Source organism: Octopus bimaculoides, chromosome 6 (assembly GCF_046866305.1).
Source record: "Octopus bimaculoides isolate indiv1 chromosome 6, ASM4686630v1, whole genome shotgun sequence".
Taxonomy (NCBI): domain Eukaryota; kingdom Metazoa; phylum Mollusca; class Cephalopoda; order Octopoda; family Octopodidae; genus Octopus; species Octopus bimaculoides.
In genome coordinates, this window is record NC_142933.1 from 110,148,225 (window position 1) to 110,170,613 (window position 22,389).

Consider the following 22,389-nt stretch of genomic DNA (forward strand, 5'->3'; position numbering starts at 1 on the left):
GAGAAAAGCTGAATATTAGAAGCATCAGTTGTGGCGTGCAAGAGAGACGATTGCGCTGGTATGGACATGTGGTGAGAATGGAGGAGGATAGCTGCGTGAAAAAGTGCCACACCCTAACAGTTGAGGGAACCCGTGGAAGAGGTAGGCCCAGGAAGACCTGGGCTGAGGTGGTGAGGCAAGACCTTCGTACATTGGGCCTCACCGAGGCGATGACTACTGACCGAGACCTTTGGAAATGTGCTGTGCGTGAGAAGACCCGGCAAGCCAAGTAAGATCGTTGCCAGTGCCCCTGGACTGGTTCTTGTGCGGGTGGCACATGAGATGCACCATTTTGAGCGTGGCTGTTGCCAGTACCGCCTGACTGGCTCCTGTAGGATTTTCGAGCGAGATCGTTGCCAGTGCCCCTGGACTGGCTTGTGCGGGTGGCACATAAAAGACACCATTTCGAGCGTGGCCGTTTTCGTGCGGGTGACACGTAAAAGCACCCACTACACTCTCTGAGTGGTTGGCGTTAGGAAGGGCATCCAGCTGTAGAAACTCTGCCAAATCAGACTGGAGCCTGGTGTTGCCATCCGGTTTCACCAGTCGTCAGTCAAATCGTCCAACCCATGCTAGCATGGAAAGCGGACGTTAAACGATGATGATGATGATGATGATGATATATATATATATATATATATATATATTCCTTTATTTGTTTCAGTCATTTGACTGTGGCCATGCTGGAGCACTGCCTTTAGTTGAACAAATCAACCCCATGACTTATTCTTTGTAAGTCTAGTACTTATTCTATCAGTCACTTTTGCTGAACCACTAAGTTACAGGACTGTAAACACACCTATATCGGCTGTCAAGCAATGGTGGGGAGACAAACACAGACACACACACACACACACATATATGACAGGCTTCTTTCAGTTTCCGCCTACCAAATTCACTCACAAGGCTTTGGTCAATCCGAGCCTATAGTAGAAGACATTTGCTCAAGGTGCCACGCAGTGGGACTGAATCCAGAACCATGTGGTTGGTAAGCAAGCTACTTACCACACAGCCACTCCTACGCCTATATGTATATCCATATACAAAATATTCGTCTTTAATTTTTTTGTTGTGTGTTTTTCCTTGGGATCAGCAAATTCCTGTCTCAAGAGCAAATGTGAATGAAAAAAAAAATGATTGGAATAAACAAACATTTAAAAATTTATTTCTATAAAATAAAACAAACAACAATTTACAAGAGATTTGGGGGGGGGGAGATGGTTGAAGAGTAACAATAAAAATTAAAACAACAACAATAGATATATGGAATGATATATATTTGGAATGCTTACACGTTATTCAAACCAAACATTACAATATATTATTTATATGAATGGGTGAATGGTTTGGTAACTTGCAATCAGATGTCTTATAAAAAAAAAAAAAATACACACTCGGTATTCATAACCCCAGAAAGAAAGAGATATATATAGGATAGCATATTATGTACATATATATATTATATTATATACATATTAATATACTGCATGTATTTGAATAGAAAACTTTACTTGATGGGTGACTGTCATTGTTTTTTAATGAAACAGGTTTGAAAAGAATGTTTTGTTTTATTTGTTTTTGGATCAACATGAATAAATCTTTTATTATTTTCAAAAGTATAGCAACCACTCACAATACCATCAGAAAATGTGATATGGGCAGGGTGACAGTTTCTTAGAAAGATCCTTTCCTTATATACAAGCATGTATGCTGTGTGTATATGCATATATATATATATATATATATATATGTGTGTGTGTGTGTGTGTGTGTGTGTGTGTGTGTGTGTGTGTGTGTGTGTGTGTGTGTGTGTATATATATATATATATATATATATATTTCATCCTTAAACTTGGTACAATTTTGGTTTAAGTATAAAATTCACCTTTGTATGTGCAAGAAATGGTAAAAAGCATTTTGGCAGAGAAGTCCAGGATTATCTTATAACAGAACATAAGAAGAATTGCATTGACAATGCAAGCTAATGGCAAAGACTCTGGCTAGAAACAACGGCCAAATTTCCCTCAAATCACATGCTGCCATTTCTTTTTTTTTTAAATGGCACATTGGAATATTGTGATATTGGTGCACTACATTGAAATAAAAATGGATGGTCACAACCGGAACATCTTTGACTTGGGGGCTACACAACAGCAAAAAGTTCCAAGCCAGGAAGGTTTCTAAAAAGTCATTTGTTGAAAACTGTTCCTACCAATATTCAATAGGAAGAATTTGTTCCTAATTTCAGACTCTCTTTGACAAAACATCCTGCCCTCCAGGAAGTGGTATTCATTTGACAATATTACAAGGAGTTTCTAGTCAGCATCAGAAACATAGTGGGAAGAATTCTTGGCTAGAATAGCATCATTGTGGAGAGTTCTTTAGACAAGGTTGGTTAGTCTGAACGAAGACGTGCTTGCTGAGATCAAAAGTTCTCTAGAAAGATTTCTGATTAATTTTATAGACAAAAGTAACATTACTTGGAGATGAAAGAGACTCTCCAGGTCAAGCTGCCACTTCTCTGCTTTGGAAGGTTACAGTTCAGGCACTACAGACATGTGATAGAATGTCTCAGGAAAGAATTGTAAGATGCATTCTTCAAGCTAAGCCAAGCCAACTAGCAGGAGGCCTAGAGGTAGACCAAGAATGAGATGGTTGGATAATAATCGTAATCTCAACTGGTCCTACTTCTGACAGGACTCTACCAGGAATAGGGGACAGAAAAAGAAATGGATAGACAAAAGTAATGTTAACAAAATTCCAGACACACAAAGATATTACCTAACACCTGACATGCAGGAGTCAATATTCTGGCTGAGGTAAGTTTTGGCAGTGCCAAACCAGCTCAACCATTTGGATACAAAAATCATTTTGGCAATTAATGTTTTGATGCTAAGAAGATTTCTATATGGAAAACTGGTTGAACTTAGCATGCAGTACTAGGTTCATTAACAAAATATTTGCTAATTATATAAAGCGTTCTTATAGTAATTAGCAGTTCCATACTGAAAACAAAGTGAGCCAATATGTGTTGAGTGTCTTTCCTAGCCAGGGACAGAAGGACAAGACTCTTGACCAATTCCACTGCTCTCTGCACATGTAAACACCAAAATGAGCCAAAGAGGGGTCCCATACATGGCTGTTTAGCCTGCTAGAAATAATAAGCAAATCTCCTGCAAATCACACCATACATCTATAAAAAAAAAAGGGGGCAGAAGACGTGTGTATCCAGGATATCCAAAGACAAAATCATTTCTTACCATTATACAATATTTAATTTTTGCATTGGTTTCAGTTATTGAACAGTGGCCATGCTGGGGCACAACTTTCAAGGGTTTTTGGTTGATCCCATCAACTGTAGTCCCTATTTCAATTTGATAGTTATTTTATCGATCTCTTGTCCAACTGTTTGGTCATCACATGACATAAGCAACAACACCAGTTTGGCTTTGACCATTGGAACAGTCACTATCTGAAACAGTTTTGATCATAGTTCTGCTCAATTAAAGCTGACCCATGGCTAAACAACAACATAGCAGCCATGGCTGCCTCAAAACACATTCTGCCACATAAGGGAAGGTCATATTAAATAATACAGGAGAGTCAAAGAGTTGGCATAGCTTCAATGGTAATTGTGCTGGATCAGATCTATGACCTAGGGCTAAACAAGATGGGGAGGAGATTTTAGTTAAATAAAATAGAAAATATAGCTGTAATGTAATTGTTGTTGTTGTTAGTGTTGAATTATGATGAAGATGATGATGTAGTTGGTTTAAGTTTTCTTGTTAATGGTAATTACGATGATGATGGAGTTGTTCAGCTGCTGTAAATGTTGTTCATGTCATCATAGAAGTGGTGGAATTGTAGTTGTTGATTAACCCTGGCCTCACCCTGACCAAAGTAAATCCAATCGTGACCATCGCGTCTTTGTGTGTGTACCAATCAAAAACTACATTATGCAGTGGTATTCAAGAGGGAGATTTGGCTGCCATATTAGATAGATCCATTGTGGATGATTATGTGTTTGTAATTATTAATGTTATTAAAAATGATGATGCTTCATAAAAAAAAAAAAACGTTTCCAGTGCTGATGGATAACACCAAAGTGCTGGAGAAATGATTCTTGATGTAGAAAAAAGAAAGACACACCTGAGTATAGGAGGCTTCAGGTGTGTCTTTAATGTCTCTAAGTCACCTGACCAATCATGCCCACCATTCCTTTCATCTGCTTCAAATAAGTAATTGCAACTCCTTGTCACATACAAACATTCACATGCAGATATTTGCATATACATACGCAAATGGTCATCGACACACACAAATATACACACAAATTAATTTGGATAATACATATATTTGAAAATTCAGCAAATTATATATAATAACTTACACACACATACATATATATATATTGTTTTTTTAAAAGCATCGAATGTATGTATGTATATGCATATATATATATATATATATATATATATATATATATATATATGCATACATATAAAATGAGACACAGTCACACAAAACTACTTTTAACATTATATAATTATATCATGTATATTATTTTATTTTTATGCTGGTTTCAGTCATTGGACTACAGCCATGTTAGGGCACTGCCTCGAAGGGTTCTTTTAGTCAATCACATTGACCCCAATACTTAATTCAGTCTGGAACTCAACTAATCAAACTGCTAAGTTAAGGGACACAAACAACACACTGGTTTGGTTTTTACCAGTGTAAATATGAACACAAACATAATACAGACATACACATGAGTGTATGGAAATAGATGGCAGGCTTCAAGACAGTTTCCACCAACCGCATTCCACTTAAAAGGTATTGGTTACTCCAAGGTGGCATACTATGGGGCTGAACCTAAAACCACATGATTGCCAAGCAAACTTCTTAACCACATAAGCATGCAGGCATACATATATATATAACTGGTAGGTTGTCAGTTGATCTGATCAACAAAACAGCCTGCTCATGAAATTAATGAGCAAGCGGTTGAGCACTTTGTGGACTGCTTGGGGAGATTCAGCCTGATGCAGAATGTGACAAGGCCAACCCGTTTGAATTACTGGTACAACTCAGGAGCAACAGGAAATAAAGTGTCTTGCTTAAGGACACAATGCACTGCTGGAAATCGAACTGATGACCACATGATCCTGAGCTGAATATGCCAACCACTAAACCAGGAACCTTTACTATAAATATATATATAAACACGTACACATGTTTCTATTAGGAGGGAGAAGGTTTATATATATATATATATATATATATATATATATATATATATATATATTTTTTTTTTTTTTTTTTTTTTAATATATATATTTTTTTTTCTTTTTAATTTATAACAAAACTGATAATAAAGATTAGAAACAATATCAACTCTGAAGTTCCAACAAGTTTTTAAAAAAAAATAGAAACCAGGAAAAAAATGAAAATGAAAAATAAGCGAAATCTTCATCCAACATTGATGGAATCCAACAAGTTTTGGGGCCAAGCATGCTCCCAGCCAAATAACAAGTTGAGAGAGAAAACAGGTTTGTCTTTTTAATTTTTTTGTTTTGTTTTCTCTTGAAATTTGTAACATTCTTCATTTTCTCCAACAAGGAGTTGTGTCCAATAAAATGCCCTCGTTATTTGTCTGAAGCAATATAACTCAAGTTACCCCCTGAAGTAGCATTTTCTAACATTTTCTCAATGTCGGATTCATTGAGACCCAATATTTCAGGAAGGATGTCACTCTTACAATCCTCTTGCTTCTCCTCGAATGCTATTTCCATGGGCAGTTGACCCTGAAAAGAGCCAAAACAAAGACACAGATTTAATTATCAACCAACACATTGGACATTTTGTACTCTAGCCTTTCAATCTACAGCTTATGAGAACACAGATTTTGTGGTAAGACAGTTTGACGTCTATTTCTAGCATACAAGGGATCTACGTAGTGGTTTCTCCTATTGCTTATTAGTTTAGTTATCCTCATTCTAGAAATAGCAACCAAATCTTTTTCAAATCACGGTAAATTTATAATTTCACACCAGACTCAATTTCAGTACTAAATAATTTTTTTCCCCGCATTATTTTTTGGGGGGTGCAATTGTCTTAGTTGACCTCTTATGCTGTCAGAAATGCATTTTTCTGCAGAAAACAGGGGAGCAGAGCCTAGGGCAGTCCTGTATATCTTGTCTCCAGATTTGTGCTGGAACTGATCCTTTACTGGCAATCTGGGAGGAGTGTATATAATTTTGCTGCTTCAATAAAAAATTTATGCAATTTTTTTTTGCTTTCCGTACAGAAAATAGATTCGATCACATGCCAAGGGGAGAAACTAGAAGTAGTTAATAGTTTCCACGACCAAGTCTGTAGTGGGAGTAGCAACTAGAGTAAGAATAGCCTGGGCAAAGTTCAGGGAGCTCCTACCTCTGCTGGCAACTAAGGGCCTCTCCTCAGGGTGAAAGGTAGACTGTATGATGCATGTGTGTGAACGGCAGTGAAACATGGGCCATGAATGCTGAGGACATGTGTAGGCTTGAAAGCTGGGTATACATCATGGACATGGCCCAAAAAGGCTGAAACATGTCTGTCATTCTCGGGAGTCATTGCTGTAATGATATTTCGTCTTGCTCTCATATATATTGTGTTTTTAACACAGAATGTCAATAAAAAGATTTTTTTTCTCAGACAAAAATCCACAGCATCATGCCTTTCAAATGGTTTATATACATTAGATATGATACACAGATACTTCAGGGGACTGGTGCCATAAAAAGAAAACTACAACCCTTATCAACCTGGCATTTGATCTCCTTCAAAGTTGTCCCCTTCTGAAGCCACACACTTTACATCCAGCATCGTTTCCATTGATGGAAGCATTCCTGGAAACCCTTTTTGGGGGTAGTGAGCAGTTGCCTTGAAGCATTCTCTTTCCTCATCTTGAAATCTTGTTCCTTTCAAGTGGGAACTGATTTTTGGAAAAAGGAAAGGGTTATAGCCATAGACCCACAATTCATCACCTGCTATGACCCTTTTCAAACAGTTTCCATCTTCCTTGACACAACCGGTAAGACCCTGCACAGCTGAATCCCTATCTTCTTTTTGAGATGACCACACTCTACACACTTTACTGCCAAGCACTGCTACAAACAATAAAAGTGAGTGAGAAGAACATTATAACAAATGCGCATGCACAACAGAGTCCAAGGTGCATCTGTGCCAAGTGACCATAGCAACAGTCCCTAATACTTTCTGACCAGTCCTTCTATACGTATAAAACCTCTTTAGGGATCTCTCTCTCTCTCTCTCTTTATCAAAGCATGCAAAATACCAGGGGAAAATTTCCTTTTTGATTAAATTAAAATTCAAATTCAAAAACTAACAACAAATAGATGAAATGATTATAAAATTAATAAAAAGGAACTGGCTGTGACTTACTTTTGTTCTGTCGATTTCTGGATCTGATTTCGAATGGTCCTGGTTTTCATCAATAAAATTATTAACTGCAGAAATAAAATAAAAATATAAATAATGCTAGTCATCACTGTCGACATCATCATCATCATCTTAATGTCCACTTTTCCATGCTTGCATGGGTTGGACAGAATTTGTTGACATGAATTTTCTACAGCTGGATGCCCTTCCTGTCACCTGTTTCCCAGCAAGGTGTAATATTTCCCCATCACCAGATATGTTTTCATGAAAGATCAGAAACATTAGACATTGCTTGCCTGATGGTGACATCCATTTACAACTAAAGCATGAAGTCAAGACAAGGAGACAGTAACATACACACATACATACAACAGGCTTCTTTCAGTTTCCATCTACAAGGCTTTGGCCCAGGACTATAGTGGAAGATGCTTCCCCAATGTGCCATGCAGTAAGATTGAACCTGAAACCATGCAGTTGCATAGCAAACTTCTTACCACACCAAATTGAAAGAGTTTCCAAATCCACAGAGAATACAGGAGAGTCTACAATTCCTAATGATTGGTCACAGAACAATTTGAAAATACAAGGCACTTTTTTATATCATTTTCATTCTTGAAAAATGTTTTCCAAATTCAGAGAAATTAATAAATAAAAATAAAAATGTTTTTAAAGATGAGTTCAAAATTTGAGTACCAAATGCCACAGCTGATGTAGTGATTTTTTCAAGGACCCTTCAGAATCCATTCATTTATTTTTACATCTGTTTTCCAATTCATCATCATCATCGTTTAACATCTGTTTTCCATGGCATGGGTCGGATGCTTTGACAAGAGCTGGTAAGGCCCAGGGTTGCACCAGGTTCCGTTTGTCTGCTTTGGCATGGTTTCTATGGTCGAATGCCCTTCTTAACACCAACCTCTTTACAGAGTGTAGTGAGTGTTTGTTTGTTTTTTGTTTTTTTTTATGTGGCACCAGCACCAACAGGGTCACCAGTAACTTGCAAGACAAAATCCCTTCAGCTGAAGGGAGGGTGTATCCACTACCACTCATAGCTTTGGACTTTCATAGGGGGGAAAATACAATATAAACAAACACACACCTATATACACACACACACATACATATATGCACACACACACACACACACACACACACACATACATATATATATATATATATATGTATATATATATATATATATATATATATATATATATATATATGTACATGCACACACATGTATGTAACTTCATTCAATGAGCTTTTTTTTCTGTTTCTGTCAATTAAATTCATTCACAAGGCTTTGGTCAACGGTAGTGAATCCTTGGCTAGCCACATCTTTGAAATAGGTTCCCTGCCTCTTTAATTGCCACTACTACAATGGTTCCCTGCTTCTCTGAACCAGTCAACCCTAACAGGAGACACACCTCCACATCCCATCCTGTACACTTCTCAAAATTCTTCCTTTCTGCCATTACAACACTCTAGAATATCTCTTGTTCATGTTTTTCCTGTAGACATCCCATTCATTCTGCACTTGCTCCAGTTCTTGGACTGTGGCCATGCTGTAGCACTACATTGAAGGGCTGTAGTTATTCACATCAACTCTGTGACTTACTTTTAAATCTGGCACTTAGCTGAACATACTCTATTTGTTGCACCACTAAGTTAAAAAAAAAAAAACATCAGTAAAGACACTGTTCTACCCAAGGAATGCCACTGTAAAGACAGGACACATGCATATTAGGCTTTTGCAGTTCCGATCTCCCAATTTCACACACAAGGCATTGGTCCACCTCAGGTTTTCATAACAGGCACCTGTCCAGGATGCCATGCAGTGGGACTAAATTTCAGAGCACATGATTGCCGAGTGAATTTCTTAACCACAAAGTCATGTTTAAACTGAACATCAATCGTATTGATCTCACCAATCTGGAAGAATTTATGAAGATCCTGAGTATTGGTCGTGCCATCTTTGACCAACTGAGTGAGTCATAACTACTTCACTTCTTCTACCTGTAATTATTTTCTGTAAAACGTACCAAACATTCAGTGTTTGGTATCTATTTAACATCTTCAACCACCCTCTTCTTCCTCTTCCAATGAAAGGTAACCGTGTGTATCATCAAGGCCCCTGTCTCTGTCATACTTCAACCTCTCATCACCTCCCTCAATAAAGACACTCCACACATTGGAGGGGTCTGATCTTGTGAGTTACTTCGTGACCCCACCCATGCTGGTGCCACATAGGAAGTACCCAGTTCACACTCTGTAAAGTGGGTGGCATTAGTGAAGGGTGTCTAACCATGCGGGTATTGGAGTCTGATGAGTCTTCTGGCTCCCAAGTTCCTGTTGAACTGTACAACCCATGCCTAAACAGAAAACCGATGTTGGAGGAGGAGGGTGCGGTCGGCTAACAACTTGTCTTGTGATAAGATTTCTTACTTATCATCACGTTAAGATAAACCACAGGTGATGCTAAAGTCAGGCAAATGCAGAGGTAAAAACGACAATAGTGGAGGTTATGGAAATTCAAATATTTGTTTCGCGGCTTCTCTTGACCAATTATATTCAAATGAAATCTCCACATACCGAGTACAGGTGTAGCTGTGTGGTAAGAAGCTTGCTTCCCAACCACATGGTTCCGGGTTCAGTCCCACTGTGTGGCACCTTAGGCAAATGTTTTTTACAACAGCTCTGGACCAACTAAAGCCATGTGAGTGGATTTGGTAGACAGAAACTGAAAGAAGTCTGTCATATGCACATGTGTGTGTGTGTGTGCCTGTGTTTATCCGCCATCTTTGCTTGACAACCAACGTTGGTGTGTTTACATCCCTGTAACTTAGCAGTTCAGTAAAATAAGTCCCAGGCTTCAGTCTGATGTAACCAAGTCTCTCCTCATTCCAAAACAAATTTCAATTTTCGGAAATCAGATCCTGTCTCCTGAATTGATTCACCAAATTACTGGAACTTATTTTAATGATAAAAGACAAAGCTTACACCTGGCAGAATTTGAACCCTAAACACAGAGGAACAAATCGAAATTAGATTAATATTATCCTCCATTCAAAGTTACCAATTCTACCAATTGTGTATTAATAATAATAATCCTTTCTACATTAGGCAAAAGGTTGAAATTTTTTTTTTTTTTTTTTGTGGTAGATGCAGTTGGGGTGGGGGTAGTCAATTACATCAATCCCAGTGCTCAGCTGGTACTTATTTTATGACCCCAAAAGGACAAAAGGCAAAATTGACTTTGGAAGAATTTGAACTCTGAACATAAAGACATGAAATGCCACACTAAGCATTTTGTCCCCCATGCTAATGGTCTTGTGACTTAAACATCTTTAGTAATAATAATAATAATAATGAGGTCACTGCATACAGAGGTCAGGTACACTTCTCTCAGGAGTTTATCCAAAAAAATTAAACTCTCAAAAGATCCAATATATTGAACTAACATCAGTTGAGTGATCAAACCTTAGATTGAAAAAAATGTTTACTTAAATTTGTAATGTTTAATCTTATTTGAGGTTAGTCAACTCTGATAATATATGGTCTCCAGGGAAAAAAAGTTGCTAGAAATAATAATAAAGGGATTCCAAGAAGTGGAATTTAACTTGCAATTGATGGGTTTCCATTGATTAAGAACAACAAATTTATTCCTTCCACAGAAAAATATCATTGCTGACAACATTAATCCATTTAATATTCAGATTATCTTTGCCAAATGTAAAGCTTATTTATTCACATTCTTCAACATTAGTCATGCATTATCTGATAGCTTTGAGATTTTGACGATATCATTGTTTATTTTTACAATGATATTTATTTCTTTATTGCCCACGGGGGCTAAACATAAAGGGGACAAACCAGGACAGACAAAGGGATTAAGTCAATTACATCGACCCAGTGTTTAACTGGTACTTATTTAATCGACCTCCAAAAAGATGAAAGGCGAAGTTGACCTCGGTGGAATTTGAACTGAGAACATAATAGCAGATGAAATACTACTAAGCATTTCGCCCCGCGTGCTAATGATTGTGCCAGCTCGACACCCTTATTTTAACAATGATTTTGTTGTGTAAGTGTGAAAGGCTGCACTTGGCCAGTTTGAAAATAAAACTGGTAAAATATTTGGGATGGATGTGGCCTGTTCAAATGCTAAAAAGTTACTGACATCAAACTACAATGTACCCATCACCTGTCTTTGAAACTATGGCTTGTAATCACATTAGTTTCTCTTCCTCTGACCTTACTAAATGCATACAATACCCACCTCAATCAAATTAACGAGCTTATTTTTCCCCTTCATCATTTTGCCCCACTTTTCACCTGAGTCTAACATATGCAAAACTATTTTATTTTGTCTCCTTAAAAACAGCCTTTGCAAAGATTTTCTTCAATCACCAAGCCCTAAGTTGTTAACATGCAAGAATTCTAACTGATTCCATTGCTGCCTGCCTCAAAATATGAAAAGATAAAGTGGTAGATGGTATAAAGAGGAAGATGAAAAGGTTACTTGTAAATGTGTATATTTGCAGAAATATCCAACCCACACAACTTTCCAAAAATACTGATGTAATGCATAGAAAAACAAAAAAAAATATATAATGTCAGATTATTTACTTCAACCTCTGAAGAGTGATAGGGTTCACATTAATATAAAGGGGTCAATCTCTTCTTTGCATGCAAAACTTAATGAAATAACAACAAACAATTATAATGGCACAAGGCCAGCAATTTCAAGAGAGGAGGAGTAACTCAATTACATCAACCCCAGTGTACAACTGGTACTTGCTTTATCGACCCCCAAAAGAAGGAAAAGCAAAGTCAATCTTGGTGGAATTTGAACTCAGAATATAAAGACAGATAAAAGGCTGCTTAGCATCTTACCTGGCAGCTAATGATCCTGCCAGCTTCCCACCTTACTTTTCATGATAATAATAATCGTAATAAAAATAATAAAGTCAAACATAATTACAAGGCCAAAAGTTTGAGGGGAGTGGTATTAGTCAATTATAATGACACCAGTATGTGACAGGTACTTATTGTATCAACAAAGCTGATCTTGGCAGGATTTGAACCCAGAATGTAAAGAGCCATAACTAAATATCACAAGGCATTTTATCTGACACTCTACCGATTCTGCTAATTCACCAATAAACTAAATGTCTAGCATATTCTCTTTCTTTTCCTTCGTCACTATCTACAATTAGTTTCAGCTCAAAAGCTGCAGCTATGCTGGGGCACTGCCAAAACTAAAGTCTGTCTTAAAAATAATTACCAGTATGAGATCGCATGTGGCACCGCAAGTCTTGTAAAAACCAAAACCTCTGGGCACAGAATGAGCAATAAACTTTTCTGCTTAAATAATCAGTCTTTCGGTTAGCATCAACATTGGCAGACATTTTACATCTTTGAGAAACGATGTGGTCCATTTTGTTGCAAAAATACTCGATATTATCAATGTTTATTTTGGCGGCAACAACTTGCCATTGTGTATTGTGCTGTTGTTCTATGTGCGCCAAACATGTGGCTCTTTCGTCAAAGGAACTGTCACAGAGGTAGCACATAAACGGTGAATCCACTTCATGGTCTTTTCGATGTTTTATTAACAAGGAGTGGTTGATTTCTGCACTTTCTTCTAATTTGATGATCGGCAGTTTTGCAGTGGTTGGTGACCAATGGTGATTGTCTGGAAGCATTTCTTCATCATTTTCGTCTTTGACCAGGTCTTCATCATCCATTCCTTGTTTGTCAATTTCATAGCTGATGCTTCTAACATTTAGACCACCATCGAAATCTTCTCCGTTATTCTGAAATCATAAAAGTAAATGAAAAAATATGAGAATGAAACAAAAATGCTAACACCATTAAGAACGGTAAACTGTCTAAACATACCTTGACATTTCTCTTCATGTTTTTTTCAATGGTTTTTATGGTGTGAATTATTACTATTATTGTTATTATTATTATTATCATTACCACCACAACAACTACTATCATGTAGAACAACCTTTTTAAGGCACAGACATGACTATGGTGTCAGGGCTCAATCTCACCATGTGGTACCTTGGGCAAGTGTTTTCTACTATAGCTCTGAACTAACCAAAGACCTGTGAGTAGATTTGGTAGACGGAAACTGAAAGAAGCCTGATGTAAATGTACCCCGTCAACAATGTGCAAGATAAGAGACCCTTTACTTGAAAGAAAGGTGAGGGTTAGTGACAGGAAGGGCATCCAACTGTAAAATAATGCTTCAATAAATATTCTCTGACCCATAAAAGAAATCTGGGGACAAAAGACAGATAAGTGGACTTTTGAAGAGAGTGGACTTTGATTCACAACAGATATCATTCCATAAAACTAGAATTGGTGAGGGTGGTGAGGTGGCAGAACCATTAGCATTCCATCCGTCTTTACATTCTGAGTTCAAATTCAGTCAAAGTCAACTCTGCCCTTCATCCTTTCGCAGTCAATAAAATAAGTACCAGTTGTGTACTGGGGTCAACGCAATCAACTAACCCCTCTCCCAAAAGTTTCAGGCATTGCACCACAATTTGACACCAAGATCTACAGAAATATATCTTTGGATAGAACTGATGGTTCCTTGAATAAAATGGTTTGTTATGTTTAGTTAAGATCTTTGAAGCTTCCTAGTTAAAACCCCACCAAAACCAACTTCTTTCATTCTTGTGAGATAAATAAAATAAATACCAGATTATTCCCATTAGACCAAATCTATTAGTCTTGGGGGCACCATCGAAAACCATTATCTACAAAAATTACAAAACCATCATTTCCCTATTTTCTGGGAAAGTTCTGGCTTTGTGATTCTTTGTTAATGATAAAGGTTTATCTGCTACTTTATTTCCATTGCTCCAGTATGGCTAACCTAAAAAACCTTACAATGATCTTATCTTTTTACCAAAACGCTAAAGATAAAAAGTAGACATGGCTGTTACCTGCGATGTTGAGTGAAACGTCTCATTGTAACTGTTCACTCTATTATCATTATTATTATTATCATTATTATTCAGCAGATCGGTCGAAGGGGAAGACAGGTTCAGTATTTTCTCATCGGGATCATACCCGACATTCTCAGGTATTGGATCGTTAGGATGGCGTTCATGATAATGGCGACGAAGATTTTCTGTGGAGAATAAAAGAAACAGATTCCAGTTCAGTGGTTGAATACAATTTTAAAACAACAGAAAATGGATAAATTAATTAATTAGAATAATAACAAAACCAATAACTGAGGTTTCAGATGCATTTAATACACATGTTTCAAGTGGTTATGTAACAAATTGTTATGCTGACCCTCTTTCTTCAGTCATCACAAGCTTTTTAACAACTGGAGATAATTGAATCTGTGTAACAACTTGTTCATAACCACTCTAAATATCATATGAAATGTATTTGAAATATCAGTAATAAAGTTAGAGATTATTTTAGTATCCTACAATTTACACCAATGACAATATGGCCAAACCCTGCTTGGATAATACAGTCATAACACAGTTATATGGGTATAGGAGTGAAATGTTGATCTGATTACCGAGTTGAACATATCTGGTAAAGTATGAGCAATGGATTCAAAACCAAATCGCTATTATTAGCCATGAGACCACTGTCATTTCACGAGATTGGTCAATTATCCAACCAATCAATGTCAAGCCAACACATGATTCAGCTTTCTAGAACTTTCTCATTAAGCCCAATATATAGGTAGTATTTGGCAACAACTCCAGACTGTCTCCTTTCTAGTGGTAGATGGAAACTGAAAGAAGCCTTTCATGTGTTAATGTATGTATGTGCGAGTGTCTCCCTTCTTGTCTTGATGTCATGTGATGATTGTAAATGAGCATCACCGTCGCACAAGCAGTGTTGTTCATTTCCAGTCTTCCATGAAAAATATCTCTGGCCATAGAAGAAACAGGTGAGGGTTGGTGATAGGAAGGGCGTTCAACCACAGAAAAATCTGCATCAATAAAATTCTGTCAAACCATGCAAGCATGGGAAAGTAGACATTAAAAAATGATGATGATGATGATGAAAACAAGGACGATGTAAAACTAAGCCTCCCACCAAAAAAAAATGGCTTATAACAAACCTTTTGTGGCAAATGAACTAAAGACACAACGATGACATTTATGGGGACGGTCCATTGACTGACGAGCAGCAGGATCAAGCATGTTAACACCATGTTTTCTGGTTAGATGGCGCTCTCTGTTGGATTTTGTGGAAAATATAACATGGCATTTAGGACATTCAAATGGCTTCTCCCCTGCAAAGAAATAGCATATTTTTGATATATTAGTTCTTGACTGCAAATTTATGGGGAAGGCATGCTGATAGCCAAGTGAATCTAAAATGAGACAATTGGGCACTGCTGTTCAGTCGCAGAGGATTAGGCATGGCTGACTCAACATTCAGCCCGTTTTGGTGACAGTATTTTTTTGGCACTGCAGGCAAACACATGCAGAAATATACACAACAAGAGTGAGGAAGAAAGAGACATGGCTATTAATTAATTGACTACAAATAACATGAACTCTTCCTACACATAAAGCTGAACAGACTAACAAACAGAGAGAACAAGAGAAACATTCAAACGTCCTCATGTCAAATAAGTCAGGGAAGCCAGGTAAACGATGCCAAAACATGCCCTGCTCTTCTGGATCAGCTTGTTACTTGACTCATATGCCTTTTATTGGCTCTAGGGAGTAAAGTGAACAAAATTAATCCCAGAAGTATTTAAACTCAAAACTTGGAGGTTTGAAACTTAATGCTTCAAACCCTTTATCCCAGCCATACCGTTTCTAATGTTGCTTTCAAATTTTGGCACAAGGCCAGCAATGTCAGGGAAGGCAGAGAAAGTCAATCAACCCCAGTGTACAATTAGCACTTACTTTATTAACCCCCAAAAGGATGGAAAGCAAAGTCAATCTTGGTAGAATAATTTGAGGTGAGGACATAAAGACAGACAGAATGCCACTGAGCCATTTTGCCCAGTTCTGCCAGTTTGCCGCTTTCCTTAAAAAGGTCGTTTCTAATGTTGCAAACACTGGTGAAAACAATATTATCATTAAACTCAAGAGTATAACATGGAATCTTTACAAAGGAGGCAGAATATGGTTGGAATCAACTTCAGTACATTCCTGATGCAATTTTTCTTTTCATTTTTTTAAAAATCAAAATCAGAAGAATGAAATCCAAAACCTTGCAGAGAACCAATAAGAGGGTCAGAAAGAGAGCTGAAGAAATAAAAAATCGTCCTTCGCTGACATTCCACCAAATATCTTGACCAATTTGTCATTAGTAAATTTCATAAAATCATTGCCTCATTAAGTTCTGTCAGCAGGACCAATTAAGACAAGACAGGCAAGAATGAAAATTTTAATTACCAGTATGGGTTAAAATGTGGCGCTTCAGTGAACTAGCCCAAGGAAAATTACGTGGGCAGTAGGGACACTTAAGTTTGTGAGGGGAATCTGCATAAGAATTACGTTTCTTTTTGAGGGACTTTTGCTTGGATTGGTCCGTTTCTTGGGAAATAGTCCCCTTAGTTTCATCGAGACTAGTGGAATTGCATTCTTCAAGAATCTGAAATTAAAGAACATATATTTGTTATTGAAATCCCTCAAAAAGAAAATAGGTAACTCTATTAACAAACAAATCAAAATAAATATTATTTATTATTTTTTTATATCTTGTTACACTTTCAATGTTGATAGAATTCTGTACCATTAAGTCATCCAATGTTTTTCGTACAGCTCTACATTTCCTTGCAACTCAGTCACTATTTCTAATCAAAGCTAACCACAATTCATTTTTATTTATCAACTTTAATCAATTATCTTTAGTCTTTAGTCTAGAAGCACTGAAACAAGCCATGTATGACTTTTTTCTCTTCAACTAACAGCTTCAAAAATAAAAATCAAAAAACCGTAGGGAACAATTCAGCAGATTCTTTGGTTTTCCTCAGCCACATAAAAAGCACTGGAACTGATGCCATGTAAAGAGCACCCAGTATACTCTGAAATTGGTTGGCATTAAGAAGGGCATCCATCTGTAGACACCATGCCAAAGCAGATTATGGGATGTGGTGTGGCTCCTGACTTTGACAGCTTCTGTCAAACTGTCCAATCCATGCCAGCATGCAAAATAGACATTAGATGATGATGAAAATTAAAGACTGACAATTTTGTAGTTTAGGAGTTCAAGTATTTTCTTTCTTCCATTTGAAAAGGGGAATCTTTCCCCGAAATATTATAGACTCATTAAACAACCGATACAAAGTACTACAATATCCTTTCTCTTTTAGTGTTTTCTTTCATTGACATCACTTTACATAATTTGCTGAACTCAAAGATTTTTGAAACTATTTATTTCCATTGCTCATGCATAATATTTTACGTCCTGTTTGGGATCTTCATCTCTGTTCTTTGTCATTCCAGTAACCACTCAATTCTACAATATTGAACAGACAAAACTAAACAAGAAACACATGAAGACAAAGCAAACATACATTGTCCTCATTTTCTTCTGGGTCTTGTGGTTCTCTTTTGATTTTCTTAACAAAATCAGAATCATATTCATCTGGGCTCGGTATATCTTCATGGCCATTAGCATGGCTAAGAGTGATGTCTTCTTCTGCAGGGTTCATGTATTCCTTGAATGTGTTTGCACCTGCTGTGCTAAGAATCTGTTTCACAGATGCTAGATCACCATTATCTGAATCTTGGAATGAGAAACAGTAATTAAATAAATTATTTCAGTATTTCAATCAATGTTAAATTTGTTGGGAGCTTTTTGTTTTGTTTTGTTTTTTTTAAGTTATTTTATGTTTTCTTGAAGAAAAATTAATTGAAACAAAAACAGTTTATATCAACATAAATAGCAAAAGGGTTAAAGGCAAGTGGTGCTAATTGGAGATCTTTGGGCAATAAAACAGAATGGTCACAGTTACAACTCCTTGGATCATGAGTCATCTCAATCAAGAATGATCAAGAGTTAAAAAAAACTACAGCACTTGTCTACAGAAATTATTATTTTTTATATCACTCAAATGGGGAGTTAGCAGAAATGTTAGGGACATCAGAAAAAATACCTTGTACCATTTGTTCAAGCTCTTTACATTCTGAGTTCAAAACCTGCCAAGGTCAACTTTACCATTCATCCCTCCAAGGACAAAAACATAAAATACTAGTCTAGTATTGAATTATCCCCACTCTCAAAATTTCCAGCCTTGTGCCAAAGTCAGAAACCATTCTGTGAGTAGATGCACGAAGCAGTGACAAAAGCTATATAAACTTCACACCAATTCAAATATGGTATCTGGTGCTGAAGAGAAAAAAACCACTCTCAAATGCATGCATTCATCAGGCCAGTAGAGGGTATTTTATGGTGCTTTAACATCCTTTTGCCTAGAGCAAAAGTTATTTCTTCTCCACAACAAAGTATAGTGTAAAGTCTTTACAGGTTCAAATACATCTCAAGCATAACAGCTATCATTTTTTTTGTATCTTTTACTTGTTTCAGTCATTAGACTGCGACCATGCTGGGGCAACAACTTGAAGAATTTTTTAGTTGAATGAATCAACTCCAGGGCTTATTTTTTTCTTTTTTTTTAAGTCTAGTGTTTATGTTATAGATCTTTTTGTTGAACTGCTAAGTCAAAGAAATGTAAACACACCAACACCAGTTGTCAAGCTGTGGTGGGGGACAAACAAAAAGACACACACACACACACACACACACACAAATATATATATATGTGGCAATATACTACACTTTATCGTATGTATATATATATATATATATATATATATATATATATATATATATATACACGATGGGCCTCTTTCAGTTTCTGTCTACCAAATCCACTTACAAGGCTTTGGTCGGCCTGAGGCTATAATAGAAGACACTTGCCCAAGGTGCCACGCCATGGGACTGAACCCAGAACCATGTGGTTGGGAAGCAAGCTTCTTACCACACAGCCATACCTGCACCTAGATGTGAACTGATCTTAAAACTGTATCGTTATAACAGCACTTCCTCTATTACTGAACAATCAAGGACCAAAGCTGAGGCAAAGAATTCTTACCAAAAGCCACAGGTGATGAAATTCTATTTGATTCTTGTAAGACATATTCTTGAGGACTTTTCTTTAACAAATGCTCTTGCTGCTGGACAGATGGCAATGTCATGCTGTTGTGAGTTTGGTTCACGTGCCACTGTTGATCAAGGTTGCACTTAGCACGCAGTGAACTCGGTTCGGTCGATTTCAAAGTCTGAAAGGAGACAGAATTTATTTGGTTTTTATCCATGGATTTTACATTAAATCTCATTGTTATGGCTCAGCTAACTTATCTCATAAAATGGTAAAGGTAAACAATTTTCTTTCCAAAGCAATCTGCTATTTTAACGTGTGTGTGGTGTGTGTGTGTGTGTGTGTGTGTCTCAGTGGTTAGAGTAATGAACCAAAGAAAGTAAGTGATCAGGTTTCAATTCCCAAACCAGGTGCAGCACTGTATCCTTCAGCAAGGCACTTCATTTCATGTTCAACTCAGCTGAAAATGAGTACCAACTGAGTACTAGTGTAATTTTCTCTCTCTCTCTCTCTCTCTCTCTCCCTTCCTCACTCTCTCTCTTCCTCTCTTTCTATCCCTGCCCCCTCTCTCCCTTGTTCTCTCTCTATCTCTTCCCCCCCCTCTCTCTCTCTCTCTCTCTTCTTTCTCTCTCCTCTTTCTCTCTCCAGCTGTCACACCCTCAATGTTCAACTGGGGTCAAAGGACAGAAGAGCAGAGAGAGAGAGAGAGAATGTCCATGCCTACCCTGAACTCCAGGGGCACCAAAATCACTTAACAAATCAGTGGAACAATCTACCAGGCCATTCACACACACACACACACACACACACACACACACACAAATGTAATAACCATCAAGATTGATAATCAAAAGAACATCAATAATGAAAGGAGTGAAGGTAGCATGGCTCATTAAATAAATGAAATCCATCCATTATAGACGGGGGCGGGGGGGCGAGGGTGCAAAGTGCAGCAACTGGTCATTGGCTCTACCCGTCTACACATGTCACATCGTCCTCTTCTTCAACATATCTGAGTAAAACTTTGCACACAGACACCACCATCACACCAACCTGCTCATCCGCTGGAAGAAAGGAAAGAATTGCAAATGTTACACCTACTTTTCTGGAGGATTTCTTGGGTTTTTTAACGGAGAGGTCAATAGGTTCATTGCTTCCATCGTCATCAAGAATGGAACTATTGGCACTGGAGGAGGCAGCACTGGCTGGATGGTTCTTTGAGGAACGTAGATCGAGGGGTCTGACGTCAGAGTCAGGGGTCAAATAGGAATTGTTGTTGCTGTTGTTGTTGCCAGGTGAAGGAATTGGGGAAAGAGACAAAGATCTTGGAGAAAGCTTTCCATGAGCAAAGTTGGAGAGAAGAGGGTCTTGGACCTAAAAACGGAAGAAAAAGCAGAGAGTTCAATGAAGGAAAATAACATTTACATGCATCACTAAGAATCATTATATCTTGCGCGCGCACATGCACATGCATAAATAAATAACATTTAACATCCATTTTCCATGCTGGCATGGGTTGGACAGTTTGACAGGAGCTGGTAAGGCCGAGAGGTGGGGGGACATCAGGCTCCTCTGTCTGTTTTGGCAAGGTTTTTATGGCCGGTTGCCCTTCCTAATGCCAACCACTTTACAGAATGGCACTGGGTGCTATTGAAGTCACCATGTTACTCACAAGTCTACAAAGCCAAAGAGAGGTGTAGTGGGTGTCATTATGTTAGATGGGGGGGGGTTAAGGTATGAGGAGAGAGGTTGCAGAAACAGTTGAGGGTGGGGGTGGTTACAAGAGTGTACAGGGGAAGAGATAGGAGGGAGGGTGGTAGGCAACATCTGTAAAGATTGAGGGGGGAGGTGCATGAGTTGGGAAGGCTACAGGGGTGCTAACAGCAGGAAGTGTGTGTGTGTGTGTGTGTGTGTGTGTGTGTGTGTGTGTGTGTGTGTGTGTGTGTGTGTGTGTGTGTGTGTGTGTGTGTGTGTGTGTGTATGTGTGTGCGTGCGTGCGTGTGTGTGTGTGTGCGTGTGTGTGTGTGTGTGTGTGTGTGTGTGTGTGAACAACTGGAGGAAAATATCCAAGAATACCTCTTCTGCTAACATATTGAATGTGTTAAACAAAGAAATTTTAATCAAAATCCATTTATGGCAAGGAGACACAATCATTGTGTTAATGACTAATTTGATCATGAAAGGCAAGAGAGGCAACCCTTGGAACTGAAATTAACAACAGAATGGCCTGGGAAACGGGTTTTAGCTTTGGTGTCTCGTTAAGTATTAGCCGTAGTTATAGTTTCTCTTAAATAAATCATTGAGATAACAGTTGTTTTAATTAATTATTTAAATTTCTTGGTTCATGTCATGAAGTGTGTCAGCATCCAGTATTAAAACATTTACAGGTTTTTGTCAACAACAAACGAAATACAATTGTTTGTATTTAGTTCAAGGAATGAGAATATAAAAAATGTGCTGATATTTCCTGCAGATTCTTGCAGACTTTATTTGCACACTTACATTTATGTACAACAGACAGATAAACATATATTCTGTATCCATGCAATGTTTAAAATCAAATTCACAAAATTTGTTCGCTTAACCCTTTAGCATTTCTGTCAAATGTAAAGCCTGTTTAATTACATTGTTTTAAGTTAATTATACAGCATCTTGTAACTCTGAGATTTTGATGATGTCCCTGTTTATTTTTAGAATGACTTTGTAGGGTAGGTGTAAGAAGTCAGAGCTGGCTCGTTTGAGCATAAAACTGGAAGACAATTTTGGCTTGATATGGCCGGTTTA

The 22,389-nt window shown here is 37.5% G+C and overlaps 1 protein-coding gene across 20 annotated transcripts in view; it reads right to left on the bottom strand.

Annotated features, from left to right (window-relative positions):
• Positions 1-1,176: 1,176 nt before the first annotated feature.
• The window catches only part of LOC106879617 (uncharacterized), a 253,865-nt gene continuing 232,652 nt past the window's right edge, over positions 1,177-22,389 (bottom strand). For 13 of the 20 annotated variants that reach the window (XM_089354431.1, XM_089354426.1, XM_089354423.1 and 10 more), the window contains 9 exons: positions 20,707-20,979; positions 19,600-19,786; positions 18,019-18,230; positions 16,895-17,093; positions 15,601-15,774; positions 14,450-14,637; positions 12,769-13,300; positions 7,485-7,549; positions 1,177-5,845 (listed from right to left, as the gene is read on the bottom strand). In XM_089354431.1, the coding sequence (XP_089210557.1) occupies positions 5,687-5,845; positions 7,485-7,549; positions 12,769-13,300; positions 14,450-14,637; positions 15,601-15,774; positions 16,895-17,093; positions 18,019-18,230; positions 19,600-19,786; positions 20,707-20,979 (1,989 nt within the window). In that variant the 3' untranslated portion in view covers positions 1,177-5,686. The remainder of the gene's footprint in view (positions 5,846-7,484; positions 7,550-12,768; positions 13,301-14,449; positions 14,638-15,600; positions 15,775-16,894; positions 17,094-18,018; positions 18,231-19,599; positions 19,787-20,706; positions 20,980-22,389) is intronic. The other 7 variants (XM_089354433.1, XM_089354430.1, XM_089354422.1 and 4 more) reach the window with 1 other exon arrangement.